This window comes from Coenobita brevimanus, chromosome 104 (assembly GCF_032717465.1).
Source record: "Coenobita brevimanus isolate Jiangsu-jjx chromosome 104, ASM3271746v2, whole genome shotgun sequence".
In the NCBI taxonomy this organism is placed as follows: Eukaryota; Metazoa; Arthropoda; class Malacostraca; order Decapoda; family Coenobitidae; genus Coenobita; species Coenobita brevimanus.
In genome coordinates this window covers 45,116,598-45,129,653 of record NC_137057.1, presented here as the reverse complement: position 1 = coordinate 45,129,653, position 13,056 = coordinate 45,116,598, and the positions used below count along the sequence as shown (strand labels likewise).

At 41.9% G+C, this 13,056-nt stretch overlaps 1 protein-coding gene across 1 annotated transcript in view; it reads left to right on the top strand.

Moving 5' to 3' along the window:
* Positions 1-12,652, top strand: part of LOC145416125 (protein deltex-like) — a 66,502-nt gene extending 53,850 nt beyond the window's left edge. Inside the window, exons 13-15 of the mRNA XM_080285213.1 lie at positions 1,817-2,036; positions 9,961-10,069; positions 10,859-12,652. Of these exons, the coding sequence (XP_080141339.1) occupies positions 1,817-2,036; positions 9,961-10,069; positions 10,859-11,077 (548 nt within the window). The 3' untranslated portion in view covers positions 11,078-12,652. The remainder of the gene's footprint in view (positions 1-1,816; positions 2,037-9,960; positions 10,070-10,858) is intronic.
* Positions 12,653-13,056: the final 404 nt, after the last annotated feature.

Genomic DNA, 13,056 nt, shown 5'->3' with positions numbered 1-13,056 from the left:
CGTGCGAGTTACCTGTATATATATATATAGTCTATATATATAGAGAGAGAGAGAGAGAGAGAGAGAGAGTAGGGGTAGAGGTCTCAGAGCACTTTGCAGGGAGCTAAGAAGCGGCAGAATTGGACAGGCGCGAATCCGATGTGGTTTTACCTGGAAAGACAACAGTAAACTGAATGATGTGGCCTAGGGGCAGGGAACGGTTGACAATGTCAGTGTGGCAGGAAATCCAGACAATACATAATAAATTAGGTAGTTCCAGGTGAATGTAAATATCACTTAGGCTTCTCCCTTCCTTTCTTATATATATTTTTGTTATGAGAATAGGTCATACTGCATATTTCATAGGGAAATAAACGGGGAAAATTAGTGAACAAATGCACGTGGGATGTTGCCAGGTGATAATTAGCCCATTCCAGATGTATGGCAGTATCAATTGCCCTTTCTCTTTCTTTTATATATTAGTTTGTATAAGAAGAGAGCATAGGGCACATTTAAGTGGATAAAATGAGTGGAAAAATCCTTCCAGGATTTGTGTAGCGCAGCGCAGCTGGGCAGGCGGGAGGAGAGGGTAATGGAGGGGAGGTAAGGAGGGGAGTCAAGGACAGGGGAAAAATGGCTAAACTGTCAACAGTGGATGGTAGTACAGATGACATTAGCAGAACTGAGTATAGCTGGACTCTGGTAGTACTGATAGATGATACAAGCCACCACTTGAAAGCCCGGGCGAATTCAAAATAACAGAATCACATAAGTGACTCCCCGTGGTATGATCCCTTGCTCCCAAGCGTCACGAAAGTGATGCCCCGTGGTGGAGGGGTTAAGGTAAATTGTCATTACTGCTGCTTTTGGTATAATCTAACTTAGTAAAACATCAGAATTCCATTAAAAACTAGAGTGGTACTAAGTGGAGCACATCTCTCCAACAAGGGCAACATATTTTCCAAACCACTCTTCATAATGGGTTAGGTTTTCTCATCATTGATTAGGGTTTAACAAAATATGTTTTCCAGATCCAGAATCTGTAATATGATCTGGATCGGTCCCAAAAGTTATTGATTGTTTACATGGTCTATCTGCCCACTGGATTTGGTACAAATCACTCTCTAGTTTTTTAGTAATCCAGATACATAGACAAACAAACAGGGGTGAAAACATACTCTCCTTGTTGGAGAGAAACTGGAAGACACAGGTGAAGAAGCTATATATCACCATCGCTTTTAAATATCCCACGGCCCATACCTTGTTGGTTTGTAAGTTGTAACCTGATATTCGACTTGCTAAACGATAAAATAATTACTGATACTGCAGAAGTAGAAAGCATAATGCAAACTGATGTGACAGCAAAACGCCTGCAAATAAATTTGAATATTCGTCTGCTTAGTCAAATGGGACATCCCACAAGCAACCTACCCCATACCCCTGTCACATTTGTCAGGTCAGATTTTACAAATTATCACAGTAATGACAGTTTACCTTAATGTGTCTGAACATGAGAAATCAAGGAGCTCGTAAAACTTTACCTGGACATGTTTTGATTTGTCCTGAGAATTCAAAATTTCAGATGTATCTAGGCCATCTGATAATCTTTGTAAGACCCTTTTATAAAATTTATACATGCAGATAACTGTATATGATGCTTTATTTGGGCAATCTTATCGCCAAACAGTTTCTGTAACCCTTATAATAAATGAAAATGCATCGTTAATTGTGAATGCTACCATTCAGCAGCCAGCTTTCAAAGGCTTATGGCTCATCTCTTCTCAGATTAAATCAAATAGGCTATAGTGAAGGTGTTAACAGCATCATCATATTCCAGGTGTAGGAGTGGTGAGTCTGGTATTGTGTGGCCACCAGTTCCACGTGGCATGTTTGCGTCAGATGGCCAAAAGCACACCGCAGTTCTTAGCATGTCCCAACTGCAAGACATTGCATGGGGAGAAGCTTGGAAACCAACCAAAGGGCCATATGGATGTCACAACACTATATCGCTCCTTGCCTGGACACTCTGACTGTAATACCATCAAGATCACTTACAAGTATGTATTAGTCATTTATTACGTACATCAGGAAGGTAAAATATGGTACCATGTACTCATAGCCATGCACTAAATGCATGTGAGAGGTGCACAGTTCATCACATCAGCTCAGGATCTATCCCATCAATGTAACTTTAAAGTTGCACCCCTACTTGTTACAAACAAATGAAAGATCAAACAATTACCCAACATTTCACAGAGTTCCTTAGTAATGTCGCTCTTCCCACACAGAATATCACACTTCACAAATGTGTATGTATATATATATATATATATATATATATATATGTAATAAATATATGTATACATATATCTATATATATATGTTTATACATATATACATATACCGTAAAGTGGGGTGACTTTGGACTTGGGGACGACTTCGGACATTTCGGGAAAAAATGTAAACCAATTAAAATACAGAGAAATGAAAATCTGATTGTGAAAAAATACAGGTATTATTAAAGAGGAATGTTGTAGCTATAACTTAGATAAAATAGCAATGTAATCCCATTTACACATTTTGTGTATATATTCATTGAATACGTAATAAAAAAAGGCATGCTTTTTTGTATTGGTAAAGCTTCTACTGAGCGTAAAGGATGGGAAGGTGTGAAGACGTGACCATCGCCAGAATGTTGCAAAAACATTTGCGATACCATACATACAATTACTTTGGCCTCAGTGTCCGTAGTTCGAGGTCCACAGCCCCAACAGCAAATTTTCTTCTTTTTCCAGATTTAATGGGGTTTCTTTGGACACATGGTGACTTCGGACAGGGAAAGGAAAAAAATATAGCTTCTAACCTGTGTGCGTGCATGCGCAGACACACAGAAGCACACAGACAGTACTTCTACCTAACTATACATAACAAGCATCTTTTCAGTCATGACAACATCTGTCACTTGCTCCCTTCTTAAGAAACCTTAACTATGTGAGGTGACAGATGTTGACATGATTTGGGGGATGCTTGCTGTGCTTTACTAAGTGAAATTACTGTATGTTAAAGTTGTCTTTCTTTTACAGGAGGCAAAATGCCTAGGAAATACGTCCCAAAAGTGCAAAGTGAAAAGAGGAACTATACTAGCAAAGTAGATAAAGTCCGCATAAAAAAGCCAAAGATGTCATTGAAAAACACACCAGAGTGTGCGCAAGGCAGCTACAAAATGGAACTTCAGTAAAAGTACCTTATATGACTGTCTAAAGGGAAAGCACACCAAAGCAGCTGGTGGACAGACTGTGTTGTCATCGGTAGAAGAGAAATACCTTTGTGACAGAATTACAGTAATCCCCGTACTGTCTGGACGCCCACTTTCCAGACACCCCACTTACTGGACATTTTGGTCCCGGGATTCAGTATTCCCAAAATTGGCCAAAAACTGCAAAAATTTTTTTAAAAATTCGACTTTTTTCCCCCCGTAATTTGAACTAGGCGCGGACCAGCTGTGTTTTGGTGCATAGTTCTGCCACCGTCCGCTAGAGCGCCCCTGCATCCTCCCCACTTACCGCCTGTCTCTTGTGAGTGCACGCTCGTCATCATGGCCGCCCACGTGCTCGCTTTTGTGGCGGTGCCCTACCTCCTGCAGGCTCTGCTGCTGCTCTCGTGCCTCTTATTAGTGTGTGTGATGATGGCCCCGCTGGCTGAGAAGAGGAAGAGAGTGGTTTTGACTCTGGAGAAGAAGAGGGAGATATTGGACAAGGTGGACGTGGGATGGTCAACCTCACGCATCCTCTGTGAATTCAACCTGGCCCGATGGACTTTGTTTGATATCAAGAGATCCTGTGACAAGCTCATGCAGTACACGGCTGACTTCTCGTCGAGAAGCAAACGCAATGTGGAGAGGAAGGTGATGTTTACTCCCCAGTTTGCTGAAGTCGACCGCTCCACATTGATTTGGTATCGACAGCAACGTGCTGCTGGTGTGATGGTATGTGGAATGGAGCTGAAGGCTGCTGCTGAGAAGTTCACCAGGCTTCACGACGCCCTAGACTTCAAGGCATCTGAGGGCTGGCTCTTCGCGTTCAAGTTACAACATGGCCTTACCAACCGTAAAGCTCATGGCGAAGCTTTGGACGCTAATGAGGATGGAGTAGAGGAGTTTCGGCACAAGGTGAAGGGCTTGATCGACAGGGAGGGCCTCACTCTCGGTTAAGTCTACAGTTCTGACGAAACTGGTCTATTCTATCACTCTTTGCCAACAAACATGCTAGCCAAGGAGACGGAGAAGCGTGTACCTGGCTGCAAGCTCTCCAAGCAACGGATATCTACTTTGTGTTGTGCCAATGCTAACGGCATGCACTGGCTTAAGCCCGTTATTGTTGGCCGTGCAAAGCAGCCTCGGTGTCTTCGTGGGGTGATGGATGTCCTTCCTGTCATTTGGTACTATTCTTTGAAGGCATGGTTTACAGCCCAGATCTTCAAAGACTGGTTCCACCGCCACTTCGTCAAGGAGGTCATCCATTACCAGATGAACACACTGGGAATCCTGCGCAACCAGGTAAAGGCCCTCCTTCTCCTCGACAATGCACCTGCCCACCCGTGCGACAAAGACTTGGTGGCTGAGAATGGGCGCATTAGGTGCGTGTTTATGCCACCTAATACGACTGCTCTCATCCAACCAGTGGACCAAGGAGTGATCGTGGCAACGAAGAGGCTGTACCGACGGAAGTTCCTGGACGAGGTGATGGTTGTTCTTGAGGACGAGGACGAGCTCAGGGAGGGACGGGACAGGCGAGACCAGCAGACTTTGGAAAACCTTCGCTGCTACATCGTCTGCAATCTACAACTTTCTGGACGGGACCACTTTCCGGACATGCTTTTTGCTTTGCTGCATTGGATAGTAGAGGGATTACTGTATTACATTGAGCGAGTAGTCTTTTCCGCTTGATTTCCTTGACCTTCGCGTGTTGGTAAAGGAATATTTGGAAAGACAGGGAGTGAAAGCGGTAAAATTTAAGAACAATATTCCAGGGGTTGAATGGTGTGGGTCATTTCTGACTCGTCACAAGGCTGTCCTCACCAGCCTTGTGTCAGAAAATGTAAAGCTTGTGAGGGCCTAAGTGTCAGAAAGAACCCTCAGAGAATATTGCAACAATCTGAAAACAGCACTGGATGGGGTTCCACCAGACAACGTAATTAACTACGATGAAACCAACCTAACTGATGACCCAGGGAAGAAGAAAGTATTAGTTAAAAGAGGAACAAAATAGCCAGGGAGGATCAAGTTTACAACCAAGTCTTCCATTTCAATTATGTTTGCCGGGACGGCATCAGGGACCCTGCTGCCGGCTTATGTCGTATATAAGGCACTGCATCTCTGTGACATGTGGACTGAGGGTGGTCCACCTGGAGCAAGATATAACCGGTCGCAGAGTGGGTGGTTCGAATCTGGATGTTTTGAGGACTGGTTTTACAAGATCATCCTACCTCATGCTCGCGAGAGAACAGGAAGAGTCGTCATGATCGGAGATAACCTCGCCAGTCGTCTCACAGCAAGTGTCATCAAATCCTGTGAAGAAAACAACATATCTTTTGTACTCCTTCCACCTAATTTCGCACCCCTCACACAACCTCTAGACGTTGCAGTGTTCAGACCCTAAAGATTTATTGGCGGCAGGTGTTAGAGGACTTTAAGAAGAGTGTAACAGACAGGCTGTGTACTTCACTGCCTAAAGACAGCTTCCCAGCATTGCTTGGTGAACTAATAGAGAAAATCAATGTAACAATTAACACAAACCTTAAAAGTGGCTTCAAAAAGTGTGGTATCTATCCATTGGATCCCCATCAAGCAATTTCCAGACTTCCAGTTGATGATCGAAGTTCGTCGCAGGATTCCAGAACCACTGAAACCAGGACAGCCCAAGCCATTGATACCTCAGTTATAAGCATGCTCCGTGAAATGAGGTATGTCAGCAGTTCCACTACAACAGAGCAAACACCTAAAAACATTACAAAGAAACGTCTGAATGTCCCACCTGGTCGTAGTATTGGTTCATCAGCACTTACCTTGGACAAGAGTGATCCCAAAGAGCTACAAAACCAACCATCTACAAGTGGTGGTAGCAGCAAAGCTGCTACCACCAGAAGACTCACCTGATGACCCTCCAGAAGTAGAAGACTCACCTGACAACCCTCTGCAAGTTGAAGCCTCACTGGTACTAGAAAACCAGGCAGGAGATCCTCTACAGGTCAAGAATAGTGGTAGTGAGGAGGTGGTAGGCGACCTTGCTCCTTCTAATTGAGTTATTATTAAAGTTCCCTTTGATGGTAAGAAAAAACACAAATACTACATACCTGTCGTTCTACATGTTGAACCTCATATCCATGTGCTTTTCTCAAACATGTCAATGGAACTCATAACGTGTTCATTAACCCTACCATAGACGATTACAGTGATGTAGACAAGGATGACATTGTTAAAATATTGCCAGAGCCAACACTTGACAAAATATGTCGTATGATATTCGATGTGGATGTCAATAGCTGGCCTGTATTTACCTATTTGTATTTACCTATTTGTAGTATACAGGAATTGAGCAATGCTCGTGTTGTCCTGTCTCCATATCCACATTTATCAAGTCTACCTTTACACACATGAATGTTTTTCTCATGCACCACCTCTTTGTCTAAGTCGTTCCAAATATTTAAGAATATACCTAATTGTGATATATACGGAATGTACTATGCTCGTGGGTTTCCGTCGCTGTTTCTCAATAAGTCGAATTTAACTTTAAACTCGTTTATGTTTTTAGACTGGACGATCTCTTTGTCCAGGCTATTCCATAAGTCTATACTTCTGTAAGGAAAGCTATATTTCTTGATATCCTTCAAGCAGCTTGACTTTTTCAATTTCATTCCATGTCCTCTTGTTGCTCTCTTATCCCATACAAACAGATCTTCTTTGTCAATTTTATCTACTCCCACCATGGTCCTGAACACCGCAATCATGTCTCCCCTCTTTCTCCTTTCCTCTAACGAAGGCAAATCCAGTTTTTCCAGCCTCTCTCTGTATGACAGGTCTGTCAGACTGGGGACCATCTTGGTTGCTGTTCTTTGTATTCTCTCAATCTTGTTTATATCTTTCTTTTTGTGTGGGGACCACACTACCGCTGCATATTCTAACCTGGGGCGGATCATGGCCACTATCAATTTTTTCATCATTTCCTCATCCATATAATGAAATGCTACTCTTATGTTAGTCAAGAGCTTATAAGTCTCTCCAACTATCTTGTTAATGTGCTTTTCTGGTGACAAACTATCTTGGACCAGCACTCCCAAATCTTTCTCTTCTCTCCTTTTTGTGATTAATTCATTACCCAAAAATAATTTAGTGATGGTCTCCTGGTACTTTTACCCATTTCCAATATTTTACATTTCTTTACATTAAATTTCATTTCCCACGTCCGGCTCCAATTGTGTATCCTATCCAAATCCTCCTGCAGTATTTTACAATCCTCCTCAACCTCTATCTTCCTCAAGATCTTTACATCATCAGCAAACAGACTCGCATAACTGTTCACTCCATCTACCATATCATTTACATAAATCAGGAACATTACTGGTGCCAACACTGAGCCTTGAGGGACTCCACTTGTTACTTCCCTCCATCCAGACATCTTTTCCTTTATTACTGTCCTCATTTGTCTGTCTCTCAAAAAGTGTCTCTCATCCATTCCAGAAGTTTCCCCTTTAGTCCTCCTATATATTCTAGTTTCCACATTAGTCTCTTATGAGGTGCCTTGTCAAAGGCCTTCTCTAAGTCTAAGTACACACAATCCACCCAACCATCTCTCTCCTGTACCACATCAATCGCTCTTGAGTAAAAGCTCAACAAGTTTGAAACACATGACCTTCCACTTCTGAATCCAAACTGACATTCAGCCAAAATATTCATCTCTTCCAGATATTTTATCCATCTGTCCCTCAGGATTCTCTCTGTGTGTGTGTGACAGAGAGAGAGAGAGAGAATTACTGGGTAATGAGGCTCATCATGATCAGTAAGTTTAGATTAATAGGTGTAGAAGAAGGGGAGGAATAAGAAAAATGATAATCATGTGATACAAATATTTGTTTAATTTACGGGCTTTAATTTCGCATATCATTACCATAGCAAAATGGCACAATGAGCCATAAATTACTGAGGCTGCAACGTATTAGGTCTGGTGCTGCTTGTGATACTTATATTTACATAATTAAGATTTATTTGCTTTACCTCAAGAATATTACTTTTATTTTTATAAGAAGTTGTGTCACAGGTGTGCCTTACATTTTCAAGGCGTCATTACATGTATTTCACAAAGAAAATCATATATTTTTTTTAAGTTAGAAGAGTTCCTACACGTTCTGTGTACCAGAATTCATTTGTGATAAACACTTTCCTGGCTTTATTTCAAACACACATACGTGTATGTGTTCAGTGTGAGAAATGGAGTACAAAATAAATTACTGTACAGTAACACCTCACTATAACGGACTAATTGGGGCCCAAACCATTCTGAAAAATGTGAAATTCCGATAAAAGCGACATCCGGACTTCTCCCTGCTATTCCGGACTTTTTCCGATATATCAGACATTAGTCCAGATTGCATGAATGGTTTTTAAACTGTTTTGACTACCACTGCAGCACTGTACTGTGATATAACTTCACTACATTAATCAAATGGTATAATATGTATAATAATTCTGTACTGTACAGTACACTAATAAACATGTCTTTTATTTACCTTATTGTGGTGAACATAGCTGACGTGGTCAGGCAGTCCGGACTGCTTCTGGCTTTATCGGACTTTTCCTGTTATATAGGAATTTAGTCTGGTAGCTCCTCGAGTCCGATAAAAGTGAATTCTGGTCTATTGAAGTCCGTTATATCGAGGTTGTCGGGAAGTGTAAAGTGGAGACTTCGTTACCCAACTTCAGAGGTCTCCGCAAGTCCTACGGTACTTGACGAAGGCTCAACAAACACCCAAGGAGAAAGCTGAAGGTATGTGCCATAAGTAAATGTGATTTTAATATTCTAGGACTAATAACTGATTTTTGGCAGATATTTTTAGAGAGTCTGTCGGAGCGCGAATATGCCCGCGGGAGCCGCAAGTCAAAGCAAAACAAGCCCGCAGTTTAAGGGTTAAGGAATTCTATATTGGTTTTGATCTTGGTACAGTTGATGTTTTTTTATGGACTGGAAATAAACCATGTGCCTAAACCAGCCGATTACTGTCCAACATTGTATCAGCTGGTTGGAACCCCACACAGATGATCACCAATATTATGTATCAGCTTAGGCGTGACTGCACTGTTCCAAGCACTTTATCATGATATTAATATTCCACCTGGTGGAAGTCACTTCCGGCTGACACTCTCCACCAAATGTCTTCTCACACTCTGGAGATGGTGGGAATCGGTGTAGATCCTGTTGAAGGAATGGTAGGTAGGTAGCGTGTGCAAGTGAACTGAATACTGAGCAGATTTATATCTCTTTATTGGTCACAGAAAGATACAACTGCGACACAGAGAAAATTGTGAATAATACGTCCCTCTCGTTTGAATGATAAGTGCGTTCTGCTCTAGCTGGCCGGCTTCCCTGCTGGGAGTGGCCCTGGGTCAGCATAATATAGAGGTGCCAAAACTCCATAGACAACTGGGATTTATACATGAAGAGAAGTATCATAACTCTGCCATGCACATTATACACCCCAGTAAAGTAGTATTGATTACATTAAAATATACCAACAGGGTAAATGTTTCCCCAAGACTTTAAACATGTATACAATTCATATTTCTCTATCTCCTTCCCTTACCCTCGTTGTTTATAACTACTCAAAGCAGCCCTCCAGTCTGACAGCACTTGGCCATCAATGAGGTACCATAAGGGATCAGGGATCTTTGTTAGGTTGTAATAAATGTGCAATTTTTATTGGCTATTTCAGTATTGCTGGTGGTACACAGGGACCAGAACATCCTCATCCGGGCCGTCCCTACTTTGCCACGGGCTTCCCTCGCATTGCATATGTACCCAACAATGACAAGGGAAAGAAGGTATGGCACTAACGTTTAGCCACCAATTTTTACATCATATGTGCCTGATGTTCTTGTAGTTGGAATGTCCCAGTTACAGTGATGCCCATGCACAGATTTTATGTCCAAATGGCGACTGAAGGCTTTTCAGTCATGCAGTGCCACCAAGGGAAAAACAGTACAACTGTCATTTACCCTTAAATTTTCTGTACTGGACCACACTGACCTAGCCTCAGGCTCATACACCTCAAGATTAAATGGACTCTACTGTTGCCATTCTGCAATTTAATCATCATCATTAATTGTCATCATTGTTGTTGCCACATTTTTCATGGCAGGATGAGGGAAAGAAGGTATGGCACTAACATATAGCCATATTCTCAGGAGTGTAAGAGGTTTTTTAGTGGCACTTTTCATTTATGTCCAGCACCTCTTCATGAACAGTTTATATTGTTCTTTAGCACCTCTTCCTCCTTGTTGTGTCTCCAGGCTGAGGCTCATCTGGATATGAACATGATGATCTGCAGGCTAAACTATCTTGTTCCTGCAGTCCATCGTCCTCAATTTAGGGGGTAGGGAGAAGTGTGAGGGGTATTTATATAACTTGGCAGTTGAGGGATATTTACATAACTGACCAGCAGAGCTGTCTGGTTTATCATTACGACTGTATGGAATTGTCCCTCTCCATGTCACGCAGTCCTCTGCCATCAGGCTACCCTTTGTCAGATTCGCACCACTCTCATTCATATGCCTCCCAGAATATACCCCTGAATGTGATGATGAACGATGTTGTATTTTTGCTTACCTGAGGTGGTGCGACTGCTTCATGAGGCGTGGCGTCGACGTCTGATCTTCACCATCGGGAGGTCAGTGACACTGGGGATGGAGGACTGTGTTACTTGGAACGAGATCCACCACAAGACTGAATGGAACAACTACAGCGGCCATGGCTACCCTGACCCTCACTACCTCGACAATGTACTCAAGGAACTTGAGTTGCACGGAGTTACTGAGTCTACTCTGGTCTAGAGTTAGTTGGGTGGCACATATGTTCCTGGTTAAGATTTTCAGCCTTAGCGAGTTATATTCTGTGTCTTCCAAGGACACAGATTCCTCAGTCAGCTATTACTGTACCCCATCCTTGGGTGGTGATGATAATGAAGGGATTTGAATTGTACACATTCAGCACACACATCAGGTTTCATACTTGCTCAGTCCACACATTGTTATCATCACAGACACCCCCGGCTCGTAATTAGAAGTTATAACACATCAAGCACTGTAGGTTTCGCCCTTGATGCAGACAAAAAATCCTTGCTCAGATGCATTTGTGAGGCTGAAAGTGTCAAGTACAGTATATAAAGTATAGAGAAGCAAAAATGTGTAAAAAGCAAAGAAAAGTCTAAAGTTCCACGATGTCACAGAGTCCACACTGGTCAAGGGTCAGGGAGTGTGGGGATACAAATGCTGTATAGTGACTTGTTATAATCATGTTCCTTGTTAAGTAGCGGTGTGTAATAAAGAAATGCATGTAGGAAAGATACCAAAAATGCTTGCGTTCCACAGTGTCACAGGCTGCTCTGGTTTAGGGTTGGAAGGTGGGAGGTACAAATACAATTATTGTTGAACTGGGTGGACTGCAGACTGATGTTGACTTAGCTTTCTTTTATACTGTCCATCATTTTCCTGTCAAAAAAGAGAGGGGAGCTGAGGGGCATTATATAACCGGGCATCGTGTTATAATGGTGCCTCTGAAGGAATCCTTCTCCAGCCTCAGTGTTTGTTTAAAAGATACTCTACAGTACCATAAAAGCTTGAGTTCCACAGTGTCAGCAGACTGCACACTGGTCTAGAGTCAGAGGTTGGGGGATACAAATAGTACAATGGCTTGTTATAATCATGTTCCTTATTAAGTGTGTAAGATGTTGGAACACTTCATTGACCACGGCCGCCCAAAAGCTCAGGCTATTTGTAGTTTTGAGTTTGTGTTGGTAGAAGGTGGTATAGAAGCTGAGTTAGTTTTATCTTTGAAGTATTTATTGCTGTATATGGTATGGGAAAGAGAGAGAATTTATGAGGACTTTTTTGAAGCTTGTATGCTCAGATGGGGCAGTAAAGGATTGGATGATAGATGGTTTACGTGTTTGTGGTTAAGTTTGTGCTGAGTTTGTAGAAGGTGCTAAAGAGCTCTAAGACTGGGGAATTGGGGATGGAGAGGCAGCTGTTGAATTTTGTGACCCATTGTTAGGCTGAGGTCCATATTCTTATTAGTTAAGGATGCTCCCTTGCACCTCTTCCTTACCAGTTTATTTTTGTAGTGTTTTGTTTCATTTAGAAATGCTCCAACATGCATGTGTCAGCCTTGGTCACCTAATTTCAGCTTTCCGTGTTGCATGAACTCTGGCATATGTAAATACTGTATATTCTTGTGTGTTATTTTTGCAGTCTGTGTGGATATTATAAAAAGGCATGGATAACATACAAGAGAATAAAAGCTATAGTATGCAAAGGAAATACCTGTAGTTAAGAAAGCGGTGATAGAAAGCCTCCAAAACCATCAAGAATATGGCCTTTGACCCCTTCAATTGAGGTGCCATCTTTTTAGTGTACCCCTACTGTTATAATGTATTCAACTTAAGAAAGGGCTGTCATATAGAAAGTGTTTAATAAAGATGTATCTAACCTGTCCAGCACTGAAAGAGTATCCTAAGGTGAATAAAGTACTCATGAGATGTCAGGAGTAAAACAAAGACGACATCCCCAGCCTCGTTATAGGCATTGAGAGGCTTCACGGCACCTCTTCCATAGTAGTATCTTTTGTATTCCACATCTTAATTCCTTCAGTCAGAGGTCTTCTGTATTTTAGTAATGCTATTCCCAGATGATTTAACTCAAAGAGGAATGTCTTCTAGTAAGAGTTAATTTAGACTATCATCTAAATCTTATAGTTAAAATTGCCCAAAGGTAATGAGCTTGAAACAATTGTATAAATGTAGTGAAGGGGTTAG